At 44.5% G+C, this 27,673-nt stretch overlaps 1 protein-coding gene across 1 annotated transcript in view; it reads right to left on the reverse strand.

The window, feature by feature from the left end:
* The window catches only part of LARP6 (La ribonucleoprotein 6, translational regulator), a 56,948-nt gene that overhangs the window by 2,468 nt on the left and 26,807 nt on the right, over positions 1 to 27,673 (reverse strand). The window contains exon 2 of the mRNA XM_075857917.1: positions 2,320 to 2,530. Coding sequence (XP_075714032.1) covers positions 2,320 to 2,530 — 211 coding nt within the window. The remainder of the gene's footprint in view (positions 1 to 2,319; positions 2,531 to 27,673) is intronic.

Below are 27,673 nucleotides of genomic sequence, written 5' to 3' on the forward strand. Positions count from 1 at the left end.
TATGTCAGCCGAACCCGCCGATTTCGGCAGAACTGGCCGAACATCTAATGCGTATGGCAGCATCCCGACGGCAAATGTCGGGGGAGAGAAGGGTCGGGCATGTTGAATTTCAACATACCCGATCCTTTTGTTTGTTATTAGATAAGCGGCTGCCAGAGGAGCCTGGAAGCTGCTTTCTCCCCGAGTCGGGAGAATCAGGAAGAGGAAGTATTTGTGGAGTCGGGAAGAATAGCTGTTGGCCAAACGGGCGTTCGGAGGACAGCTATCTAAAATGCATGGCCAGCTTAAATCTACTCTTTTTTGCAAGTCAGGCTACTAGCAGCTTGACTGGCAACTGTACTGGCAGGATTAATACTTCATAAATAAAAGCTATATATGTGTAATTTTACTTATTTATTTTCTTTATGTTGATTAGATATAGACTGTAAAATAGAGTTCAAAGGCGAGATTTCATTTTTAAAAGCTAACCAATGGCCCGCACTGCGCTTTGGGAGCTCCCGCTATGGCTAAAATACATCTGACATGGCTGTGTTTACGGTTGGTCTGTATGTTAATTGGTATAAATGGGAATGAATCCTACTAGAAGGTCATAGTGCATTTAAAGACACTTCCTGCAGCTGCCCGATTAGCACATTCAAGTAGAAGTTTCTAAAGCAAACTATATGTGATAAGGCAACAATTGACATAAGAGCAATAACAATATTTACTGGAGTGGAGACACAATATAATTGTATGAACCAAGTTCTGCATTTTGATTTGGTGTTACGAGAAGAGAAAGTGCATGATCTAAAGGCATGTCCAGATGTGCTGAAAAAACATGCAGATTTTGCTGCAGATTTACTGCTGAATTCACACTTAGAATTGCAAAGGATAATATTCAAGGTGAAAATCCGCGATAGGATGGCCATGCTGTGAATTTGAAAACCCGCAGCATCCTCAGATTTCTGCGCAGATTATTTTTCCACTACATGAAAATCCCATCCACACGTATTGTACAAGGGCACCAGGTATGTTGACTATACATTTGCCATGTATAGTCAAATTTTCAATTTTGACTGGAAGGTCCCTTTAAAACGCTTGTCTGCATTGAGCAACCCTATCTCAAATATTAAAGGGGTTTTCCGACATAGATTTTTTAATTTAACAAACATTTATATGTGTTACTTCTGTTCAACCTGCAGATCCTCCCCAAACCTCTCCATCTATCTATTAGATACCCACTTCCCCCCCTAGTCTCTATGTCACTACTCCAGGGGTCGGCAGCCTTTTCTGTATGGTGTGCCGATAAAAAAAAAAAACCCCTCAAAAGATGAAGTACTCAGCTCAGCCCCCGCGTCTCTCCGCTAAGCCCCCGTGTCTCTCCGCTAAGCCCCCGCGTCTCTCCGCTAAGCCCCCGCGTCTCTCAGTGTTCAGCTCCGCAACATACAACGGCGCAGGATACTGGGAGAGCATGCCAAAGATCAAGGCCCCGCGTGCCAGCTGTGGCACGGGTGCCGGAGGTTGCCGACCCCTGGAATAGAGCATGCGTGTTGGACACAGAGTGTGCATCAACCACGCCTGCTCTGAATAGGTGGAATAAGAGTACATGGTACAATCCCTTACTACAGTGTACAGTTAAGTCATTTATGACGTGACCATACACTCAGACTGCGGGAAAATGGAAGTTAGAGTTCATGTACGGGGCGGAGGCGGAAGTTAGGATTTAGAGTTAGCGAGGCATCATGTGATAGAAGATTAGATACGCCGCTAGGAACATCTTTTCAAACGCAAGTAAATTGCAAAAAGATTTGGTTTGACAGGTTTAGTTTAACAGGATTGGATTAATTGGTTCCGGAAAATCCCTCTAAGTCCTGATAATAGGGGCAATGACAGTGAAGGAAAAATTAAGAATTACATCGTATCTGTCAATTTCAATGGATACAGACATTCCTCCAGACCAAAGATCTAAAGCCCCACGCACACGACCGTAATTTTAATCCATTCATTTCTATGGCCGCTGGATACCTTTCCGTATATTTATGGGAAGGTGTTCGGGCCGTAGAAAGCATCCGTAAAAAAATAGGACATGTCCTATTTTTTTATTATACGGACCGTGCTCCCATACTTTATAATGGGAGCACAGCCCACAAATGTGGGTGACAGTCCGCGGCCGACCGTGCCTGTAATTATGGACCGTGATTACGGCTATGGCCATGCGCAGGAGGCCTAACTTCAGACAACCCTTTCATCTTACTGACAGAGGCTCCATCTCTGCCCTGTTCAGCTGTCAATATTAACATGTACAGGTCATTCAGGACAAACGCATAAACCCCAAGATACCTTTTTGAAAGAGGTAAGTAGTTTAACACTGACAAATCCCATCTTGTTTCTTCTCACATGTTTCAATAGAAAGGCATCTTTCTCCAAGTTCTCATCAGAGAGGTAGTACTCGATCTGTACAACGAGTTTCTGGATGAGTTCTGGGTCTGGGGGCTTCCAGTCCTGGTCAAGCTCATCCCCGTCATTCTCTCCCCCACTTGTGGCTGCTCCACTGCAAGACAGCATGAAATAAAGCGTTAGAGTCAATTCCATGATGCGGATATAGGAGGCAAATTACAGGTTTCTAGAATACACACATTATTTGCCTTCTCCAATTTCCTAATATATTCTGAAAAGCACCAAAGGTAAAAGTACTACTTGATTTATGTGTCTAAAGTGTTTAACATGAGCATAGCTGAATATTCGCGGTGTCACATAATTCCACGTCTTCCAATAATTTAAAGGGAACTTTTACCAAAAAATCTAAATAAATACATTTATATCGGGGCATAAAATAAATGGGCAAATAATGGTAAACTAGTGGGCACTATTGGAACTACTGAATGCTTTACCCCCTGTACTCCTTGTGCCAATCAGCCAAGAGGGACGATGATCTGTGTAACCTACAGTGTGCATGGTATGGACCACTGAAAGGGACTAGATATAGTACCATCCATTAGCTTACCGTTAATAAGGGCATCTATTCGGTGCCCTAATCTAAAGTGTTGAGTTAACGCCATATTACTGATTATATTAGATCATTTTATCAGCAATTTCTTCATGTACAGCTGTTACGTGAAACACTACTTTACAAGTGGAAGCATTCAAGCCAGAGGTGTACCTTGTAGATCCTAGGCCCCAATTTAACATATGTAACACGGCCCCCACCTACCATGTGCCATTTATAATACTGGTGTCTTATGCAGCAGAGGGGACTTTGGGCCCTTTCAGGCACCAAGTCTCAAGTGAGACATATCTTTGCACCTCCTAAAGCTTCACCCCTTACTCAAACTACCCTACACACCTGCAATGACTATCCATTACCCCCACCACTGCCCGCAGAATACAGGCACGGTTTATGAAAGCCTGCATTCTATTAAAAGGGTATTCCAGCTAATAACGTTTATCACCCACATCGGTCTAATATTTAGATAGGTGATAAAGGTAAGTGGCTGAAATACCCCTTGAACAGACTGCTCACAAATCCTGTTATAATGTGCCGACAGCTTTCGCTGGAAAAGGGGATTTGAAGTTCCCCCAAATCTTAGGGTATATTCACAGTAATTCTGCAATTAAAACTCCTTTTGAATCATATTAAAAACTGCATCCAAAAAAACGCATGTATGTTTGACCAAAGCACTAGCGATTTTTTATGCTTTTTTCCCCAACATGATATTTTATCGTAGGTTTTCATTGCCGTTTTATCAACTACTCCTCCCTAGTCTATGACAGATTTGCTGTTTACTTGCAAGTTGCTACTGGGCTAATCCACGTTTTTTTTATCCACGGTTCAGCAGTACAACTACAGAGCTGCTGTTTTTACACTGCTGTGCATAGCCAATGGTAAGCATAGGAGAAAAAAACACAAGAAGCAACGCATTGCAGAAATCATCTTCATTTGTGGTTTACAAGTGCGCCATTAGGACAAAACATTATGCAAGTTCATACATTTAACATTACAGTTCATTTGCAGATGGCTTTACAGTTTGAAAAAACCACAGCATGTGAATATACCCTTACAAGTTATCATAGTGCTTCAGCATGTAAAAGGGAGGGATCCAGAAAAGATGATATTTAAGGACTGCTAGAGACGCAGATGGGAGAGATTTTCAAATGCAGAGAATGAAGTAGTTAAGAAAACATTTAGGCCTTGTCCATGCAGTTTCTGGAGCTTCTTTTATGTAAGACAAGTCTTTCGGTTATATTTTTTTCTCTTGTTGTACCAAAAACACCACATGGAAAAACTGCACCAAAACTACCCTGTGTGACCTCCGTGCACCTGGTCACCATAAATGGTACTAGAGGTGAGACAACGCTCCAGATAATGGGGGATTTCAGACTTTGTATGAGCCAGTTCTTACTACGCACATTCCATGTTAAAACTTGTCTGCCACAAGGATTATGTACTGTTCTCTAAACACTCGTGTAGCACATTCCTGTAACACAGTGTTCTTCCATTTCTGTGAAATCCTTCGATTACGTTACGTGGACAGTACACAACTCTGCTTCCTGTGGAACCTCTCAGATTACAAAGTACTATTGTGATTATGGGGAAAAAATAGGATCTATCCCATCCTAAAAAGATCCTCAAATTTATTTTACCTTAAAGTATTACAGATACAGATCACTGGAAACCAATGATACACAACTTAAATCTGACTACCAACACTGCCCAGCTTTTACAAAAAAACAATAGTCCTAAAACAAGGGATAAAAAGCACCAAAAAGGTGCACAAAGTGAAATACATGTAATAAAAACTGCTGCTACTATCCACTCCATCTACGAAAGTCAAGAAAGTCTCAGAAGCACGGGCTATGAGCACCCCAATAGTATTAACTGTAGGCGATATCACCCGCTTGACACTACACTCTGAAAACATAAGGTCACTAAAAACCAAGATTTGCACCCCAGCCCCCCACTCTTGCTGTTCTGGGATATGGTAGGATACTAACTAGCTCCCCTGCCTGCATGACAAAATGCCAACTATCTGCATGCGAGTGTATGGTATTGTAATCATGAGTCCAAGGTTTAGATATTTAACATTTTTGGTCACAGTATTATATATTGGTATTATATGAACTGTATACATGCCAACATTTGTGTACTGCATCGTGCATCACTTGTCTACTGGACAGTGGCATGCATTATATGGCAGCAACCAGGGCCTGCTCCAGGTTTATGTGGGCCCTTGGGCGACAGACTTGGTAGGCCCCTCCTTGGCGGGGGAACTCACGGCGGCAAAACGTCACTTTGTGCCCCCATATAGACGTTAGGCCCTGTTTATGCCCTCGTATAGAAGTTAGGCCCCCAGTTTGTACCCCCATAAATTTAGTGCCCTCTGTAGATAGTGTCACACAGCCCCCCTCCCTGGTAGTGCCACCCAGTTCCCCCCTCCCAGGTCATGCACACAGCCCCCTCCTCCCAGGTAGTGCCACACAGCCCCCCCTCCTCCCAGGTAGGGCCACACAGGCCCCCCTCCTCCCAGGTAGGGCCACACAGGCCCACCTCCTCCCAGGTAGGGCCACACAGGCCCACCTCCTCCCAGGTAGGGCCACACAGGCCCCCCTCCTCCCGGGTAGCGCCACAGAGCCACCCTCCCTCCCGGGTAGCGCCACAGAGCCACCCTCCCTCCCGGGTTGCGCCACAGAGCCACCCTCCCTCCCGGGTTGCGCCACAGAGCCACCCTCCCTCCCGGGTTGCGCCACAGAGCCACCCTCCCTCCCGGGTTGCGCCACACAGGCCCCCACCTCCCGGGTTGCGCCACACAGGCCCCCACCTCCCGGGTTGCGCCACACAGGCCCCCCACCTCCCGGGTTGCGCCACACAGGCCCCCCACCTCCCGGGTTGCGCCACACAGGCCCCCCACCTCCCGGGTTGCGCCACACAGGCCCCCCACCTCCCGGGTTGCGCCACACAGGCCCCCCACCTCCCGGGTTGCGCCACACAGGCCCCCCACCTCCCGGGTTGCGCCACACAGGCCCCCCACCTCCCGGGTTGCGCCACACAGGCCCCCCACGCCCCGGGTTGCGCCACACAGGCCCCCCACGTCCCGGGTTGCGCCACACAGGCCCCCCACGTCCCGGGTTGCGCCACACAGGCCCCCCACCTCCCGGGTTGCGCCACACAGGCCCCCACCTCCCAGGTTGCGCCACACAGGCCCCCACCTCCCAGGTTGCGCCACACAGGCCCCCACCTCCCAGGTTGCGCCACACAGGCCCCCACCTCCCAGGTTGCGCCACACAGGCCCCCACCTCCCAGGTTGCGCCACACAGGCCCCCACCTCCAAGGTTGCGCCACACAGGCCCCCACCTCCCAGGTTGCGCCACACAGGCCCCCACCTCCCAGGTTGCGCCACACAGGCCCCCACCTCCCAGGTTGCGCCACACAGGCCCCCACCTCCCAGGTTGCGCCACACAGGCCCCCACCTCCCAGGTTGCGCCACACAGGCCCCCACCTCCCCGGTTGTGCCACACAGCCACCCTCCCCGGTAGTGCCACACAGCCACCCTCCCCGGTAGTGCCACACAGCCACCCTCCCCGGTAGTGCCACACAGCCACCCTCCCCGGTAGTGCCACACAGCCACCCTCCCCGTAGGTAGCGCCTTTGGGTTCCCTCTAGGAGTGGAATCCCCAGCCAGAGAATTGCCGATGCTCTTGCTGGGGATTCCGCTTCAGGAGAATCCCCTGACGTCACTGTCCATAAATGGACAGTGTTGTCAGGGGCAACCCCAGAGCTATAGTCCCGGGCAGAGCAATACTAGCACTCTGCCTGGGACTCCTGTTCTGCTCGTGACATCACTGCCCATATATGGATAGTGATGTCCGGAGCAGAGCTGAAGTCCTGGGCAGAGCGCTAGTAAAGGTTCTGCTCCGGTACTCCAGCTCTGGGGAAGCCCCTGACATCACTGTCCATATATGGCTAGTGATGTCAGGGGCAACCCCAGAGCCAAAGTCCTGGGCAGAGCGCTATCAGCTCGGACACTGCTCTGCTCCTGACAACACTGTCTATATATAGACAGTGATGTCAGGGGCTTCCCCAGAGACAGAGTCATGGAGCAGAGCAGCTTCCTGCTCTCTGCCTGTTACTCCTTCTCTCCTCCTGACATCACTGTCCATATATGAACAGTGATTTCAGGGGCTTCCCCAGAGACTGTCCCGGAGCAGAGCAGCTAGCGCTCTGTGTGTGACTCCATCTTTCCTCCTGACATCACTGTCCATGTATGCCGTGGTGTATACTGCTGTATGTGAGTACACTTGCTAATATACAATCCGGTCCCCCATCGCGCTGATTATGAGAGTTTAATAGATTTTTATAGCGCTGCCCGGGGATCAGAAGAAGTCTAGTTGCAAAGTCTAACTTCATGATGACATGACTCTTCGTCATGTGACCGGCCCTGCTGTACTCTATGTAATTTCTGTAATACTGCTCGTTGATACTGCACCCGCTGATGTACCAGATATAACAATCGCATGTTTAGGTCCCCTAGTGGGACAAAAAATAAAAGGAAAAAAAAAAAAAAAGGAAAATTTAGTTTTTAGAAATGCAAGAAAAATAATATTAAAGCCTATGTAAATTTATTAACAGCATTTCTTTTTTAATAAAACAATGTTTTAGGAGATTTCAAGCAACTTTTCAATTGACCAGTTTTTTTTTTACATTTTATGATACAACGTATATGTAACCTGTATACATAGAAGCTGTATCGTTGTAACTCAGCCGAATAGGCAGTTCAGCTGGACTGACAGCTGGTTCTGCATGTCTCGGACACGCAGGATCCAGCTTAGATGTGATCGCTATTAGCTGGATCCTGAACTTATGGAGGATGCCGGCAGGAGACGCTGCAGGGGAGGCAGGTCTGTCCTGTTGGTAAGGAAACAGTCGAATATTGACGCATCCCTTCAGTATCATTTGCCGTCTGGAGAGCGGACGTCCTTCATAAGTGGAGCTACACTAAGTAATAGAAAGCACATGGTCAGTATGCCTTGTACCTTTTTTGCCTTTCTATTACATTGGAAACCCCCTTTTAACAGGAAATACTAACTAAAACGAGGCTTTCTTCCAATCTATAGATCGAACACATATCAAGTATGAAACACGACATCTTGACTTGAATGCTTGAAACAAGATGAATGTTTCTGGAATAAAACTAGTCATTATTATCTCAGCCCACCAGAACCTATGTCGGCTACTGCGTTTGTGGATATGGAGTGCATTTATGGATCAAGTGAAGTTTATGTCCCCCTCCCTGATTCAACAAGTGAAGATTATGTCCCCTCCCTGATTGAACAAGTGAAGATTATGTCCCCCTGCTTCCTCAGTGACATTGTTGGGGGAGAGTTAACAAGCGGTCTTATAGTAGGAATGTCCTTTGTTGCCTATAGGAACCCCACAGCTTTCATGTATTAATGAGCTCAGGTAAGATGAAAGCGGAGTTCTGATTGGTTGATATGGACATTCTACTATAAGACAGATACACCCCCCCATTAATTGCAATTTTTTTGTTGCCCTTACATTAAAATGGATATACACTTTTTGAGAAGACCCTCCAGCCTATTATAGCTGGTACGAATAAAATAGATGACATCGAATTCATGAAACCGCACTATTTACTTGCAAACAATCTGGTCTGCGAAAACTGCCATCAACCTCTGCGCTGGATCACTCCAAGCCAATATTCTGATGGATATTGTTGGATGTGTATTTACAAGAACTGTGCGTCATCATGGGTATCCATCAGAAAGGGCTTTTTCTCAGAAAAGTCCAACTGGTGCCCACACACAACATAGCCTTACCGCAATAAATGTAAGGCTCATATCAAGACGAAAAGGGATGTTCTTCGAGATTTGCTTCCCACATATCTTGCAGAATTCATGTGGAGAGATCGGTTCAGCAAAGACGCATATAACTGGGTTGTTCAGTCCCTAAAACTTGATGGCCTATCCTCAGGATAGGCCATCAATAATTGATGGGTCAGGCTCTAACACCCAGGACCCCGGCAATAAGCTGTTTTGAAGGGGGTGCAGCGCTCATACGGAGGATAGGCTGTCAATTTTTAGGGACAGAACAACCACTTTAAGGGTATGATCACACAGCCTATTTTCAGACTGTAAAAATCTGAAGCAGAACGCCTCCAAACATCTACCCATTGATTTCAATGGGAAAAACGGCGTTCTGTTCCAATGGCCCGTTTTTTTACGCAGCCGTTTTGAACAACGTCGCGAAAAAGAAGTGCAGGACACTTCTTGGGACGTTTTTGGAGCTGTTTTTCATTGACTCAGTTGAAAAAAAGCTCCAAAAACCGCCGTAAAAAACGCCACGAAAAACCCGGCGAAATTTGCGAGTGGCTTAAAAAAGCCTGAAAATCAGGAGCGGTTTTCCTTTGAAAAAAGCTCCGTATTTACAGACGTTTTTAATCTAGCGTGTGAACATACCCTAACACTCTGCTTCTGCATATTGCAGAGCAGTTTTGGGTTTATGCCAGTTGCACACGACCGATGTGCCACTCGGGCCGTTTTTAACGGCATCCGAGTGGCACCCAATAGCCTTCTCGGACCCATTCACTTTAGCGGATGAATCGGGTCCGTGAAAACTGACCAGATTCTCCAATCCGTGGAAAGATAGGACTTGTCCAATCTTTCCACGGATCACTGACAGGACTCGGCTGGCGCACACTGTCGTGTGCATGGGGCATTAGGATTATGCAGTATGATTATGTAGCAGTTTCCCATTTAGGATTATGCAGTATGATCATGTTTATGTTTTTTATAAATAAATTGTTATCACTAAAAATATTGACAGGGGACATGTACTTCATTTGTGTTCACAACATTTATGCCAAGTGAAGTTCAAGCAGGGGGACGTAATCTTCACTTGATCCAGAATACCTACATCTCGGTGATGTACCCGATATATAATATACAGGCGGAGCATGTGCTGTACTCACTCCAATAAACTATTTCTTCAGTCCCTTCAGTTCAGAATCCCACTAAGAAACAGAAGGACACGTATATACACACACATGTAGGCAGTGCGCGGATGGCGTGTGTCTCTGTACTAAGTAGTCATACAGCCTCCGTGTATTGCCATACTGAGCCCTACTCAGACACCTGGGCAAGAACCCATTTGGTTTTCATTACGGCTCCCACATTGATGTCACCAGCTTCTCCAGATTTTTGAATGGCAAACATGCCAAGTTTTGTAGTGATACGCCTGCTTCACTGCACAAGGATTCTAGGACAGCTGGGTTACAACCCCTGGTTAAGGTGTAATTGTGACAATAGTGGTTGTCATCCAGCTTTCCCAGAAACAAGTGTAACTAAAATAAAACGCTGGGTACAATTTCCAACAACTTGACAAAGGGTATATTTAGATGTGTGTGGTTAAAACCGTAATAAAAGACACATCCGAAAACAGCATGCGCATTTATCCCGATTGAACGCATCAAATTGCAGTAATATTGCATGCGGTTTTCGGATGTGCGTTTTTATGCGGAAATAACCGCAGCTCAACATCTGAATATAATCAAGAAAATTCAACATGGGCTATGTTCACATTGAATTTAGGGGATACATTCAGCATATTAGCTGGGGAAATCTCCCGGCCTATGCCACCGTATACCATACAGTGGCATGTGTCATACATAAGCTCCCTGTTATAATAATAATTTGACACCAACATATACTTGCCTGGATACTGATTTGGAAAGTGGGGTTTGGCCTTAATGCAATATTTAAGAAGCCCCTGTACCACTTTATTCATGACAAGCACCTTTATATTGGATTTACTGAAACTTTTCCAATTAAAAAGGTCTAAAAAAAAAAACAAAAAAAAAAAACGTTGTACACTATTTCTCATGAGAAAAAATACATATGGTGCACACTGCGCTACTTTTATAGACTGGCACAATACTCGGATGCGGGGCCATGTGAAGTACCCATATTTGACATCTCATAAGAAGTTCTACTTCCCTATCAGGACTGTTGTATCACTTCCATACAGGTTATTTTGTGCACCTTACACACCGCTATGTACTCGAAGTACAGCCTACATAGTGTACATCTTGCATATCAAGCAAAGCAGAGCCAGTAGTAAAGTCTGTGTAACATAACATCTAGCAGTTACATATGTAACCTCTACAGGGTTGTCCTTTGGGGGGGACCCGATTCCCCCGGCCTCACAGTTGCCGCTATCTCCATCAGAGTCCCCATATACTGACCCAGTCCCTGCTCCTGCGTTGGGTAGTCTTCACCTCTGGGATTGTAATGTAAAGAAAAAAATGGACCATGGAATAGTGCTGCTAACATCAAAGAGGGATCCAAGTAGGTAATATGGACAGCTTTATGGTCTCTTGGCCTGATGAAGACGCTTGTCCAGCGTTGAAACGCGTAGCGTCCTGCTTTACTAATAAAGCTGTCAATACTACCTACTTGTTTCCCTCTTTGATGTTAGCAGCGTTATTCCATGGTCCATTTTTTTCTTTCCATTACAATTCATGTCTAGCGGTTACCTTTGTGTTGACCGGTTTGGGACCTAGCTGCAGCTTCATCATATCTATTTAGTTACTCACACCAGTGTTGTGCCTGCCTTCGCACAATCTTAATAGGTGATTATTAATTATATCACTGTTTCTTTTTGCTTCATTATCTTGGGTAACCTGCACCATGTGGCGCCGTGTTTTTCCTCTTTTCCTTTAGGCTTCACCTCTGGGCACAGCGCTGATTCATGACGCCATTCAGCGTCAGTACATTTGCACTGTGCTGCCACGCATACAACATCCTGTCGCTGAACGGCGTCAGGACCCAGTGCTGCACCCGGAGGTTAAGAGGACACGACTCAGCAGCAGTGCTATGGTGGATACTGTGTGCTGGGGCCTTGTATTTAAGCCCAACATGTGTGAAACTGTCTGATTGTGGCCCTGTATCTAAGCCTATCATGTGTGATACGGTCTGCTGTATGTAATCTTATCGTGTGATACTCTCTGCTGAGCCATGTATTTAATAATCATGTGTGATACTGTATGCGGAGCTGCTGTATAAAATCCTATCATGTGTTATACTGTCTGCTGGGGCCCTGTATCTAAGCCTATCCTGTGTGATACTGTCTGCTGGGGCCTGCTTCTAATCCTATCCTGTGTGATACTGTCTGCTAAACCACGTTTCTCATCCTATCCTGTGTGATACTGTCTGCTGAGCCATGTATCTAATCCTGTGTGATACTGTCTGCTGAACCATGTATCTCATCCTATCCTGTGTGATACTGTCTGCTGAGCCATGTATCTAATCCAATCATGTATGATGCTATCTGTTGGGGTCCTGTATCTAAGCATATAATGTGATACGGTCTGCTGAGATGTGTATCTAATCCTATCATGTGCTATATGGTCTACTGGGGTCCTGTATCTAATCCTGTCATGCGTGATACTGTCTGTTAGGGCCCTGTATCTAATGATACCCTGCGTGATACTGTCTGTTGGGCCACGTATTTAATCCAATCATGTGTGATACCATCTGCTGCGGTCCTGTATCTAATCAAATAATGTGTGATACGGTCTGCTGAGTTGTGTACCTAATCCTATCGTGTAATACTGTCTGCTGGGATCCTGTATCTAAGGGCCGGTTCACATCAGCGTTGGCTTTCCGTTGAGGGGTTCCGTCGTGGAACGACTCAACAGAAAGTCAACCGGAAACCTCAGCTTCCGTTTGCATCACCATTGATATCAATGGCGACAGAAACATTGCTAATGGTTTCAGTTTGTCACCCTTCCGGCAGGTTTCCATTGTTTCGATGGAATCCATAGCGCAGTCGACTGCGCTACGGATTCCATCGAAAAAACTGAAACCTGCCGGAAGGGTGACAAACTGAAACCATTAGCAATGTTTCCGTCGCCATTTTGTACACATTTGGCAATTGCTATGCCTTTGTTTTCTGTCAATTGACATGGAAAAATATTTAATACAGTTGAATTTGACACGGTCTGAATTGGTGCTTATTTTCTATACGCTATATCTGAGAGACTGAAAGCACCTCTTTTTGCACAACCACACCCATAGGTTAATTCACTCAGACTTGGTCCTATATTTAAGCCCATCATGTGTGATACGGTCTGTTGTGGCCCTGTATCTAAAACTAGCTTGCGTGATAACATCTGCTGATCCATGGATCTAATCCTATCATGTGTGATACAGTCTTCTGGGGTCCTGTATCTAAGCAGGTCATGTGTTTATGAAATTCGCAAACTAAACGGACAGCATGAGGTCACCCTCACAAATTCTCAACTAGTGACTTGCTGGGCAACCTGGCGGCTGTTTTCCTTAAAACAAGTTGACCCCAACCGTGGGTCCACCTGTTCTAGTGGAATCAGTCTGGACCATGTGGCACTTGAGCTGGTCATTTGATTACTTACGGGTTTATTATTTAACAGAACAGTGAATGATAAAAGTTTAATGCCATTCATATACAGGATTTTTTTTTTGCCTATGCTGTAGGTAGAATTCTTACAACACCCAACATCAATTGATCTCTATACAACACCTCCGCAAATATTTACTTGACTAAATTGTATATTTTTTGCTCATTCTTTAAAGTGCATTTAAAAAAAGAAAAAAAAAAAAAAAGAAATTCAAAATACCTGGCCTTTTCATGCCTGCTGTAGTCCTCGTCACTGCAACTTCCTCCTTCTGTGACATTCTCCTGGTCTCCATTATCTGGCCCAGTATTTATTATAATCCGACCTAAATGACTTCCAATCCCATAGCATTCAATTCCTGAGAATTTTCCAAAGCCTAAGTCAACCTTAAGAGGTCCTCTCCCAGGTTGGAGTTCTGCCCATCCCAAAGGTGCAGAAACCATTTCATCACTGGGTTCTAAAGGAAGCCACACGTCTGATTCAATAGGCCTAACAAAATTCATAGAAGAGACAATGGAGTCATCTAGGTATTCAAAGAGACTATTCAGTTCCTCATCAGTCTGACATTCCCCAACTGCTAACGAGGAACCACTTCCTGGTCCAAACACAGTCAGCAAGTCTTCCTCAAAGGTTTGGCCAATATCAATTCCTGAACACACCTCAGAATCTAAGAGGATTTCAGGGCTGAATGCAAACTCACCTACGAAAAATTGGTCTGGTTCTTGCCCTGGAGACTCGCTGTCAAAATGACTATCCTCTAATATAGGAGGAGGCTCAAATTCCTCTTTACCTTCTGAAAACTCAACCGTGGAGTCTACTGTAGTCAAGAATCCAAACCCCATTTCAGCATTAGAGCAATGATTTTCCATAACATCCGACTGCATTATGGCACCCGAATGGTTAAATGGTTTTGGGAAACCGAAGCTCCTCTGTAAAGTCTGCAACAAAAACGGAGAACAAAAGTGCCAGTCCACAGATTGCCAGACTGCCCAGAACCAAGTACTTATTCCCCCGAGAAAGGCTAATGGGCCAACTTGTGAAATAAGACCAGCATCTGCTCCACCGGCAGCCCGATCCACTTGATCAGAACAATACAGCGATCCCTTTTTCCTTCCACACAAACAACCAAACCACTTTCTCTCACTTTTCTGCCCAGGCCATATTACATCTTGAACCGGGAAAGGCAAATGAGTTAAAAAGCAGCGGACAAATGTGTTCATTAATTGATACATCTTGAAGGCAGCCCTCTCTAATATAAGCCCACACTGACCAGCCTGGTTATATGAAAGGGCTCTGCCCTCTACTAGCGCTGCTTTATATAACATAGGCTCTTTAACCCTTTCTGTCTAGCATTCATCCTTTAACAAGACAAGTGGGGCGAGTTGTTTAAACACAGGTGAACGTCTCAGACATTCATCAGTCCACCTGACACCTCGTGTCCTACAACATCCAAACCAAAGAAACAAGTCATGACTTCTAATCCAGGCTTGGCCTATGTTCAAGGTATATTTACCAGATACTTTATTCAACATAGTTTTGTTATAGTTATGAAAATTACACTGACAAAAGACCTCTGATTAAAACCTACGCTGAGGTAAGTGACTTTCTTAATGCCTTTAGGACGGGTTCACACAGTGCAGTTTCTGTGAACATTCATTTTAAGATTTATTTATGTATTTGGAATACAATAGATACATATGAGCAAGGTTTAAGCTGTTTTCTTTGTTTTGTGGATAGGATTTTTTAAAAAAAAATCACGTTTTATATGGTTAAGCCTAGAGCTGCACATTTTGTAAGGATATGTTTACATGATGCGGTCAAATCGAAGTTTGGAACAGAGGTTTTGCCCAAATTTTTGCAAAAAAGGAAGCTTTTTTTTCTGCGACTTTAGGGTAGTCGCGGTAATAAACTGCACTGTGTGAATATAACCTAAGGGTCCATTCAGAAGTTGCTGTTAGGGTGTGGTTAAAAAAGCGCACTAAATCGCATTGAAAAGCGCACTGAATCGTGGTAAAAATATGCGGTCTTTCATGTGTTTTTTTTTTTTATGCGGTTTTAACGGCACCGCAACGTCTGAATGTACCCTTAAGGTGCATTTACATGAGACATTTTTGAGCGCAAGATCAAAATCACATGGAAACAGGTGAAGAACATTGTTTTAATGTGCTTCACCTTTTACAAGCCATGCAGCTGAAAACTGCACACTGTTTTATGGCCAATTGCCACAGTTTTGCGCTGCGGTTTTCACTACGTGGTCAAAAATGTCTCATGTAAATGCACCCTAACACATTCGGCTTTGGGGTATTTTCACACGTAGCACAAACACTGCGGAATTTACGACCATTTTTTTTTCTGTTCAGGAATTCCTCATCGTTTTTGCAAAGGAGAAATTGATATGCTGCAATTGAGAATTCGCATCACAAGTCAATTTCTGCACGTCTTTCCTGCGTATTTTTTATACAATGTGTCAATTAGCTTTATTCAAATCTCATTCACATTGCTGCCACTGTAATGCGCTGCGGGAATGTCTGCACAGAAAATCTGGTCGAAAATTCTGCAGCGTTTATGCTACGTGTGAACTTACCCTTAAGGTGTATTCAACCGCAACAGATTTGTTGTAGAAATTTTTTTCAACTGAAAATCTGTTTCATAGTTGTTTCTCCAGCAAGCACATGGTTTCTGGAATATCCATTCAGATGACTGGCAGTCACACAAATTTGTAAGGGTATGTGCACACACACTAATTACGTCCGTAATTGACGGACGTATTTCGGCCGCAAGTCCCGGACCGAACACAGTGCAGGGAGCCGGGCTCCTAGCATCATAGTTATGTACGACGCTAGGAGTCCCTGCCTCTCTGCAGGACAACTGTCCCGTACTGTAATCATGTTTTCAGTACGGGACAGTAGTTCCACGGAGAGGCAGGGACTCCTAGCGTCGTACATAAGTATGATGCTAGGAGCCCGGCTCCCTGCGCTGTGTTCGGTCCGGGACTTGCGGCCGAAATACGTCCGTCAAATACGGACGTAATTAGTGTGTGTGCACATACCCTTATAGTGTTAAACCCTTCCCTCTTTGGCCACTTTTGACCTTTCTGACAGGTTTCAATTTATGTGGTAATAACTTCAGAATGCTTTCACTTATCCAAGCGATTCTGAGATTGTTTTCTCGTGACACCTTGAACTTTATGTTACTGGCAAAATTTGCTCGACACATTCAGTATTTAATTGTGAAAAACACCAAAATGTAGCAAAAATTAGCATTTTTACAAATTTAAATTGCTTGTAAGGGTATGTTCACACGGCCTATTTTCGGCCGTTTTTCGGGCCGTAAACGGTGAAAAATCGGAAGCAGAACGCCTCCAAACATCTGCCCACTGATTGCAATGGGAAAAACTACGTTCTGTTCCGATGGGCCGTTTTTTTACGTGGCCGTTTTGAAAAACGGCCGTGTAAAAAAACTGCCTCGAAGAAGAAGTGCAGGTCACTTCTTGGGACATTTTTGGAGCTGTTTTTCATAGACTATTGAAAAAAGCTCCAAAAACGGCCGTGACAAACGCAGCGAAAATCGTTAGTGGCTTTACAAAAAAGTCTGAAAATCTATATTGAGACATTTTTGACTCTGTGTGTGAACATACCCTAAGATTGGCAATTATACCACGCAAAATAGTTGCAAATTAACATCCCCATATGTCTACATTAGATCAGCATCGTTTTTAGAACATCCTTTTATTTTTCTATGACGTTACAAGGCTTAGATCTTTAGCTGCAATTTCTCACATTTTCAAGAAAATGTCAAAAGGCTATTTTTACTGGTGCCAGTTCAGTTGTGAAGTGGATTTGAGAGCCTTATATATTAGAAACCCAGAATGTCATTCCATTTTAAAACCTTTACCCCTCAAAGTATTCAAAACAGCATTTAGAAAGTTTCTTAAAATTAAAGCAATGTAGAGGTGAAATTGACAAGTTTCATATTTTTCTTTTTGAACATACTCGTTTTTTATCAATGTTTTTTTGTAGCACAGAGGGTTTTTACAAGAGAAACGCAACTGAATATTTATTGCCAAGATTCTGCAGTTTTTAGAAATATCCCACGTGTGGCCCTAGTGCGGTAATGGACTGAAACACCGGCCTCCGAAGCAAAGGAGTACCTAGAGGATTTTGAGGCGTTTTATGAGAATATATTTTTGCCACCATGTCAGGTTTGAAGGGGTCCTGTGATGCCAAAACAGTGGAAACCCCCCACAAGTGACCCCATTTTGGAAACTACACCCCTTGAGGAAATTATTTAGGGGTATAGTGAGTATTTTGACCCCACAGATATTTTGCAGAAATTATTGGAAGTAGGCTGAGAAAATGAATATCTAAATTTTTTTCAAAGAAAATTTAGGTTTAGCTAATTTTTTCTCATTTCCACAAGGACTAAAGGAGAAAAAGCAATTTCTCCCGAGTAAAACAATACCCCACACGTGGTCATAAACAGCGGCAGGGCTCAGAAGGGAAAGTGAACCATTTGGCCTTTGGAGCTCAAATTTAGCAGGAATGGTTTGCGGAGGCCATGTCACATTTGCAAAGTCCCTGAGGGACTTAGATGAGATTCATCTAAGGGTATGTGCACACACACTATTTACGTCCGTAATTGACGGACGTATTTCGGCCGCAAGTCCCGGACCGAACACAGTGCAGGGAGCCGGGCTCCTAGCATCATACTTATATACGATGCTAGGAGTCCCTGCCTCTCTGCAGGACAACTGTCCCGTACTGTAATCATGTTTTCAGTACGGGACAGTAGTTCCACGGAGAGGCAGGGACACCTAGCATCGTACATATGTATGATGCTAGGAGCCCGGCTCCCTGCACTGAGTTCGGTCCACTACTTGCGGCCGAAATACGTCCGTCAATTACGGACGTAATTAGTGTGTGTGCACATACCCTAAGGGTGTTGTGAGCATTTTGACCCCACAGGTGTTTCATCGGTTTTATTAGGATTGGGCAGTGACTTTCAATAAGACGTAGTTTTAGCTCAATATTTTTCATTTTCTCAACAAATAAAGGAAAAAAAGAACCCAAACATTTGTAAAGCAAATCCTCTAGAGTACGGAAATACCCCATATGTGGTCATAAACTGCTGTTTGGGCACAAGGCGGGGCTCCGAAGGGAAAGAGCGCCATTTGACTATTGGAGTGCAGATTTTACTGGATTGGTTTCTGGGCGCTATGTTGAATTTGCAAGACCCTGTGGGACCAATACAGTGGAAACCCCCCAGAAGTGACCCCATTTTGGAAACTATACCCCTCAAGGTGTTCACCTAGGGGTGTAGTGAGCATGTTAACCCCACAGGTGTCTTGTAGAAATTAGTGTGCACTCGATGTTGCAGAGTAAAAAAAAGTTTTTTTTCTATAGATAAGCCTATATGTGGTGCCCAGCTTCTGCCACCATAACAAGACAGGACAATAATTATTATGCTGCGTTTCCTGGTTTTAGAAACACCCTACATGTGGCCCTAATCTTTTGCCTGAACATTTGACAGGGCTCAGGAGTGAAAGAGTACAATGTAAAATTGAGGCCTAATTTGGCGATTTACAATTGCAGAGGCTCTGATGTGAAATAATAAAAGAAACCCCTGAAAAGTGACCCCATTTTGGAAACTTCACCCCTCAAGGCTAAGGGGTGTAGTGAGCATTTTCACCCCACAGGTCTTTTCCATAAATGATTGCGCTGCAGATGGTGCAAAGTAAAACAAATTTAATTTTTCCCTAGATATGCCATTTCAGTGGCAAATATGTAGTGCCCAGCTTGTGCCATTGGAGACATACACCCCAAAAATTGTTCAAAGGGTTCTTCCGGGTATGGTGATGCCATATATGTGGAAGTAAACTTCTGTATACCCCACACGGACCTATTCAATTCAATAGGTCCATTCAGAATTTGTGTTTTTCACGCAGCGTGTAACTCACTGTGTGTCCTATCCTTGTGCATTTTTTCCACCTCACGCACCTATTGAAGTTTTGCGGACGTAAAAAACGCGTGAGATAGTTGACATACGCGTGTAAAAAACACAGATGCGCGCCGTACACGGCTGTTACACGGAACTGCAACGCAGGAAAATGCTGCGTTTTTTACACACTCAAACTGACTAAGTTCATGTGAATAAGGCCTTCCGCTGTGACACAATATTTCTGCACAGGCCGGTGTTGCACTGATATATGGTGTCCTTTCTTAGCCCCCTTTTGGTCCACACTCGGCACCTTTGCAGTTTGGGGAATTTTGCTGGCAAAGTGTTGTCCTGGTATAATACGGGCACCCTCGCTTCCAGCAGATATGTTTGGATCCTCCCCTTCCTGGTTCCCTAATTTTAGGGCCTTGATAAATTGCCTTTTGGAACAGAAGAAATGTTCCTCTCGGGCTGGCACAACTGCATTTTTTTTTTTCCTGACTTATTGGAGCCTTAACTAATTTAGTTTTTTCATGGACGTGGTGATATGAGGGCTGTTTTTTGCGGGGCGAGCTTTAGTTATTATTGGTACCATTTTGGGGTACATGCGACTCTTTGGTCACTTTTTATCCTATATTTTGGGAGGCAGGTGACCAAAAACCAGCAATTCTAGCATAGTTTTTTTTACGATTTGTTTTTTTACGCCATTCACCATGTGTTACAAATTACATGTTAACTTTATTCTGTTGGTCAGTACGATTCCGGCGATATGATTTTTGGATACATGCAACTTTTTGATCACTTTTTATTCCACTTTTTGTAGGGCAAAGTGACCAAAAAAACTAAATTCTGGCATTGTTTTTTTTTTTATAGGTTATTTTTACACCGTTCACTGCGTGGAATAAATAACATAATAATTTTATAGTTCAGGCCATTACGGACGCAGCGATACCAAGTTTGTATGGTGTATTTATTTTTTTCAATAATAAAGGACTTGATAAGTGGAAAAAAAGCAATTGTGTTTAATTTTATGACTTTTCTTTGTTTTTTTACGCCTTTAGTTCCACTAGGGGACTTGAAGGTCCAACTGTCAGATTATTTTTCTAATACATTGCACTACCCATGTAGTGCAATTTATTAGATCTGTCATTCACTGACCGCAAGCCGATTAGGCTTCGCCTCCGGGCGGGACCTAATCGGCTTCCGTAATGGCAGAGCAGGAGGCCATTGTTAGGCCTCCTGTTGCCATAGCAGCAGTCGGCAACCCTTCTAAAGCATGGCAGGGTTGCCGATCTGCTACCAACCACAAACATGCACGACAAATGTTGAGAAGGGCTTAATATACCCGTAGGCCTTCCTCCTGAATTATTGTCCGGATTTTCCATGCAGAATTTCCTAAGTGTAAGGCCTCATTTACACGAACGTGATATACGTCCGTGCGACTCACGTGCTTTTCACGCGGGTCGCACGGACCTATACAAGTTTATGGGGGCATGTAGACAGTCCGTGAGTTTTGCTCAGCGTGAGTGCGCTGAAAAAAACTCACGACATGTTCTAAATTTCTGCGTTTTTCGCGCATCACGCACCCATTGAAGTCAATGGGTGCGTGAAAACCACGAAGGTCGCACGGAAGCACTTCTGTGCGAACTTCGTGATTCGCGCAAGAGCTGTCAAACTCTGAATGTAAACAGAAAAGCACCACGTGCTTTTCTGTTTACAAACATCCAAACGGAGTGTCTTAGAGATGAGCGAACCGAACTTCACCGGGTTCGGCCGAACTCGTTTTGACCGAACCCGGCAAAAAAATGTTCCGGTACGCGACGTCAGGAGACAGTCACTGTCCAGGGTGCTGAAAGAGTTAAACTGGTTCAGCACCCTGGACAGTGACTTCCGATCAAAATATACATGAACGTGTAAAAAAAAAAAAAGTTCTGACTTACCGATAACTCCCGGCTTCTTCCTCCAGTCTGACCTCCCGGGATGACAATTCAGTCCAAGTGACAGCTGCAGCCAATCACAGGCCAATCACAGGCTGCAGCCAATTACAGGCTGCAGCGGTCACATGGACTGCCGCGTCATCCAGGGAGGTGGGGCCGGATGTCAAGAGAGGGACGCGTCACCAAGGCAACGGCCGGGAGACCGGACTGGAGGAAGCAGGAAGTTCTTGGTAAGTATGAACGTCTTTTTTTTTTTTATTCACAGGTTGCTGTATATTGTGATCGGAATTCACTGTCGAGGGTGCTGAAAGAGTTACTGCCGATCAGTTAACTCTTTCAGCACCCTGGACAGTGACTGACGTCGACTAGCCTCATCTCTATGATGGCGGCTGCGCGAAAATCACGCAGCCGCGCATCATACACTGATGACACACGGAGCTGTCAAGTGCCTTTTACGCACGCAAAATGCGGCGTTTTTTTGCGTGCGCGAAACGCACACGCTCGTGTAAATGAGGCCTAATAGAGTAGCTGCAAAGTCGGTGAGATTTGAACAAACCTGCAGTGCAGATTCTGAATCTGCAACATGTTAATTTATGTTGTGAGAACACTTTAGAATTTTTCAGCAAAGAAGCAATGTGTGCAAGGGGCCATTCACACGGTGCAGTTAGAGCGGTGCATTTTTCAAAAAAAATTACTGAATCACAGTAAAAATGCATGTGGTTTTAGAATGCGGTTTTTCTATTTGGTTCTAAGGGTATGTGCACACACACTAATTACGTCTGTAATTGACGGACGTATTTCGGCCGCAAGTCCCGGACTGCACACAGTGCAGGGAGCCGGCCTCCTAGCATCATAGTTATGTACGATGCTAGGAGTCCCTGCCTCTCCGTGGAACTATTGTCCCGTACTGAAAACATGATTACAGTACGGGACAGTTGTCCTGCAGAGAGGCAGGGACTCCTAGCATCGTATATAACTATGATGCTAGGAGCCCGGCTCCCTGCACTGTGTTCGGTCCACTACTTGCGGCCGAAATACGTCCGTCAATTACGGACGTAAATAGTGTGTGTGCACATACCCTAACCGAACCATGTGAATAGACCATAAGGCCATGATCACACACACACACACAGTATTGATTATGTTTTTGGCTGTTTTTTAACCAAAGCTAGAAATGGATTCTATAGAAAGGAAAGGTAAAAAAGAAAATACTTTCTCCTTTCTCTTGTATTTACTCTTATGTTTGGCTCAAAAAACTGAGCCAAAAACTGCATCAAAACTGTGTGTGATCCTGGCTTAAACTGTGCGTTTTTTTTTTTTTACTTTAACCAAGTGGGCATTGTAAAAAAAAGTGTATGTCGCTGACCAATCGGCGTCATACAATTTTCTTCATTCATGTCCAGCTTTAGTCACAGCACAGCGTGATCTCGTGAGATCACGCTGTGCCGTCACATACTCCCGCACTGCAGTTCCTTCACCGGGAGATTGACCAGACATCTCCTCCAGCCGCCTCCTGTTGGGCTTTTACAAAAAATTTGCATAAATGTTAAAATGATCATAACTGTCACTAATAAACGTTTTGTTTTAAAAATAAAAAAAACACACTAGTTATCTACAACACAGCACCTATTAGATTAGGGAACACAAAAGGAAAGAATTCCACAGCATTGAGACCCCACCAATCACTAGAAAGAAGCAGCTGAAGCGCTCGTGTGAGCGCTCAGCCGCTTCGTGTCTGTTCGGCTTTTTCCGGAAATAAATGTATAGTGTATGGACTCAATAGAAAGTCTATGCGCCCGTACTCCGATACATCGGCTTTGCTGGAAAATGCTGAACAGACACGAAGCGGCTGACCGCTCACACGAATGCTTCATTCTAGCGATTGGTGGGGGTCTCAGTGCTCGGACCCCCACCAATACAAACTTCTGACATGTCACTATGACATGTCAGAAGTTCGTCAAACGTTTAGCTGAACTTTAAAAACTGCCACAAAAACTGCCTGATACCAGAGACACACACACACACACACACACACACACACACACACACACACACACACACACACACACACACACACACACACACACACTTTTGATGCAGCTTTCGGATCATTTTCTTTTAACTAAAACCAGAAGTGAATCAAAGAGAAAGGAAAGGTATAAAGAAAAGACTGATGCATCCCCTATCTACGCGTCAGCATTTTTCCCGTCTCCCATTGATTTCAATGGGGTTTTTGAAGCGGAAACCGCCTCAAGATAGGGCATGTCGCTTCTTTTTCACGCAAGCGTTTACTGCCCGCGGTAAAAAAAAACACCCTGTGTGAACAGGGCCTTATAGTTCAGCATTGAAAACTGAGTTGTTTTTTTTTTTCAAGCAGTACCATGGCAGAGATGTCCATAACATTTTCCTAGAAGCATTTTGTTTTTTGTGTATTTACCTATTTTCTGTTGTGCATCTGTCCCACAATGGACTACTACACCAAACATTGCAGCTTGCAGCATCCCTGCATATCCGAAAGGAAACCTGGACCATTCCAGACCGAAGTTTATCTGGGTTCATGAAAGCAAAGACTAGTTTAAACTAGAGGTTTCCGCCGGCTCTCAAGGCACATATGGATGCAACAAACCATTTCATATGTGATTTACGCTGTTTTTCATCTGTCCTTTTTCTGGGAATTTCTTAAAATGTGCATTTACTTTGAGAAATATAACAGAGCATTTTAATTAGTTTTAGTCTGTAAAGTCATGAACATAAGGGATCATTCAGACGAATGTGAATAACGTCCGTGTGCTGCGCATGGAAGTCACGCACAGCACATGGACCCATTGATTTAAAATGTGCAGGAGTTTTCACGCAGCGAAAGTCTGTTGCGTGAAACTCACTGCATGTCCTATATTGGTGCGTTTTCACGCACCTAGCCACCCATTGAATTCAATGGGTGCGTGAAAACCACACACGGATGCGCATCAATTCAATTGAAAATAATAATTTAAAAAAAGTGCTTTGCGAGTGCGTGAATAACGCATGCCACTCGCAAAGCACACTGATGCATAACGTAATACACACGGACCAGATTCACGCGCGTGAATATGATACGCTCGTGTGAATGGAGCCTAAGGAGCCCCACACACGAGCATAGTTCTCTATGACGCCAGGTGTCACTGCCTCGCTGCAACATAGATAACTATGATACTAGGAGCCCGGCTCCCTTCAGTGTGTTCGGTCCAGGAAATGCGGCCGACACCCGGACCGCATATCACGGACTAAACATGCTCGTGTGAATCCGGCCTAAGGCCTTATTCACACGAACGTGTGCGTATTGCGTGCGCAAATGTTCAGTGTGGCATCTGTATATGGTGCGTGGCTGTGTGATTTTCGCGCAGCCGCCATCATTATGACACTCTGTTGTTCTGTTTACAAACATAAAAGCAGGAGGTGCTTTTCTGTTTTCATTCATTTCTTTTACTACTGTAGCGCGAATCACGCAAGGCACCCGGAAGTGCTTTCGAGTGCCGAGAGCGATTTGCACGCACCCATTGACTTCAATGGGTGCGTGCTGCGCGAAACACAGGCAAGTATAGGACATGTCGTGCGTTTTACGCAGCGGACATACGCTGCGTGAAAATCACAACCTGTCAGAACGGCCCCATTGACTTACATAATTCCGTGCGACGCGTGTGACTTCCACGCGCGTAGCACGGATGTAAAACACGTTCGTGTGAATAAGGCCTAAGGGTGGTAACTAGATCTGCCAAGAAAGAACTAGTGTTTATGGGCAACTTTTGTCATTTTGTATTGAATATAAAAAAAACAGAACACCCCCAATTCTCTCCTCCCGGGTGGAGTTATGCTTTTATACATTTACAATACAATTTACAGATCAGGACTTTAAAGGGAGTCTGTACCAAGACAGACCCTTTTACCTGCGGGCGTAAGAGAATCAAGCCAACGAAAAGTTCCAGTTAGGGACTCGCAAGTCTGGGTGTCCGTGACGAGGATTGCGAGCTTGCGTTCTTTTGGCCAAAAGTACTACCAATACCCCATGTATTTTCCATGGTTACTTGCATTATATTTACTACTTTTTGGACGCAGCCAGGTCTCCAATGCTGGGAGAGCATGGTGTGTTGCGGTCTGGCATATCAAGCAGGGCAGCCCGCTCTATGTACTATCATGGCGTTACAAATAGGCTGCTATATACGCTACGCCTCATGACTTACACATTATCCCTCCATATTTCACACACTGCACCCACACTTCATGCATCACTAACATCCCTGACCCTTCTGCACTATACTCAGTACTGCCCCCTATATTTTACATATTTGACACATGTTATTCACCACTTTATTCACAATTCATTTATGCACTTTACTCAGTACTGCCCCCTATATTTCACACATATTATTACTACTTGCACATTATACACAATTCATTTATTTTTTACTACACATCCCATGCACCACACGCCACTCCCCTCAAGGCTTGTGGGAGTGGCTATTATTTGACACACCTGAGCACTTTCCTTCAGCAGAATTTTTGACCTGTCTGTGTCCTGCTGGGATTATACCTGCCCAATTTGTGAGTATGGCCTTTTTTTGTGTTTATAAAGTGCTATGGATGCCCCCATAGCCCACTCCATTAGCATAGAGGGTGTGATTTTTACTGATGAATGGTAGTTCGAGTGTCTGATCAGTTAGATGCCTGAAAATAGAGGTCTGTGCCAGTGACTATTTCACTTTAATATAATTTTTCAACCAATAACTTTGGCTTTATCTGATCTGTCTACCACCAACATTATTGGTGGAAAGCCTATTAAAGAGAGACTCATTGATGCCTCTAGGACTATGGCATAAAAAAGGTGGTTTTGTCATTCTTGTATGTACTTTGACAGGGCTTTAGGCACTTGGTCTGTATGCGTAGTATCACTAACATAATTATGTATGATAACATGTCCTCCTGATACATAGGTTTCTGCTTTCTCCTTTAAGTATACCGTAAGTCTTTAGTGATGGAAAGTCACTTCTCATATAACCAAGTCTACGTACACACACCGTTTGAGAAGAGACTTCTGAACATCTGGTCTTCCAACTTTACACGGAGAATAAAATATGAAACCCTCTATACCACTGGACTGCGTAGCGCTGGTTGCCTTCATTGAATTACACCGCTTTACTCAACCCATTATGTCAATATGACTTTGCGTTTGTGCGCCAGACTATTCTGCCAGAGATTATGATCAGCGTGCAGGAGAGACACTAATCTGATTATCAGTTCCCTAGCAACAGATTCCACTTCATCTGCAGTGTTGTTTCTAGTCCCCAGTATCATCCCTCAAGATATTTAATTTGCTAAATAATAGGTGTCTGTTTATCACAGAACTTCAGCTGTAAAACTGGGCAAAGAAAGCTGCCGGGAGATGTGCCACAGTAGGGGAAAATTAGATTCCTCTCAAATACATGCAACTTCATTCAGTGGCATAGTGGTTGACTGCCAGGTCCACTGTGTTCACCAGTGTAATTCCTCACGCCCATCCTTGCGTAGTAAACAAACATGGCCATTTGTAAGTGTCTAATGTTGCTTATGTGGCGTCATTCAGCATAGATTTTACCAACATATCACTTCCATTTATAATGTATAAAGGTTTTCATTATATTTGTTTCTGTGTTTAGGATCCACTCCTGGTTTTGGCTTTAATTGGTAACAAACATGGCATTAAATCAATAGTACAAGCGAACATCCGGAAACTTTCTCCACTTACCCGGCTCCTTTCATTCTCTCACCCTCCCTCCTGTTCACTCACTCTGAATTTACTGCTAAATCCATCTCTGTAAAACAAGATTGACTACCAGCTCATTGAGGGGATAGGTTACAACTGCCCATAGAAGTTTATGGACACACACAGATGCTGCTGCATTTTTTAGTAGGTGTTATAGCTCACCACAGGGCTGGATTCACAGCTATACTGCTCATTACTGCTGTATAATCTTCATGTTGCTGCTATTCCTGAGGGTGAGCTGCAAAGAGATTGGGGAGCAGAATGTTCTCTCCTCTGTGTGGGGGACATGCAGGGACACCATCAGGGCAGTACTGCCGTCAGCAGCCACATCATAAAAAGGGGGGCCCGGAACCCCCCCCGTGATTAGTACTCCATAGTATCCATGTCCTTCGAACTCGGATACAATTGTCGGCACTAGTGATGCAAGGGAATCATCAGTTCCCTGTCCCGTTTTTGCTTTGAAGCAGACTGCGCGATTACATCACGCCGCCTGTGTCATTCCGCTAGAGCAGGCATGGTCAGAGGTGTCCGGGCCTGCAATGCTGGAGGAGAAGATGGCGCTGGAACAAGGACAGGTGTGCGCCGCTATCTATAGAGTGAGT

This window comes from Rhinoderma darwinii, chromosome 3 (assembly GCF_050947455.1).
Source record: "Rhinoderma darwinii isolate aRhiDar2 chromosome 3, aRhiDar2.hap1, whole genome shotgun sequence".
Lineage (NCBI taxonomy): Eukaryota > Metazoa > Chordata > Amphibia > Anura > Rhinodermatidae > Rhinoderma > Rhinoderma darwinii.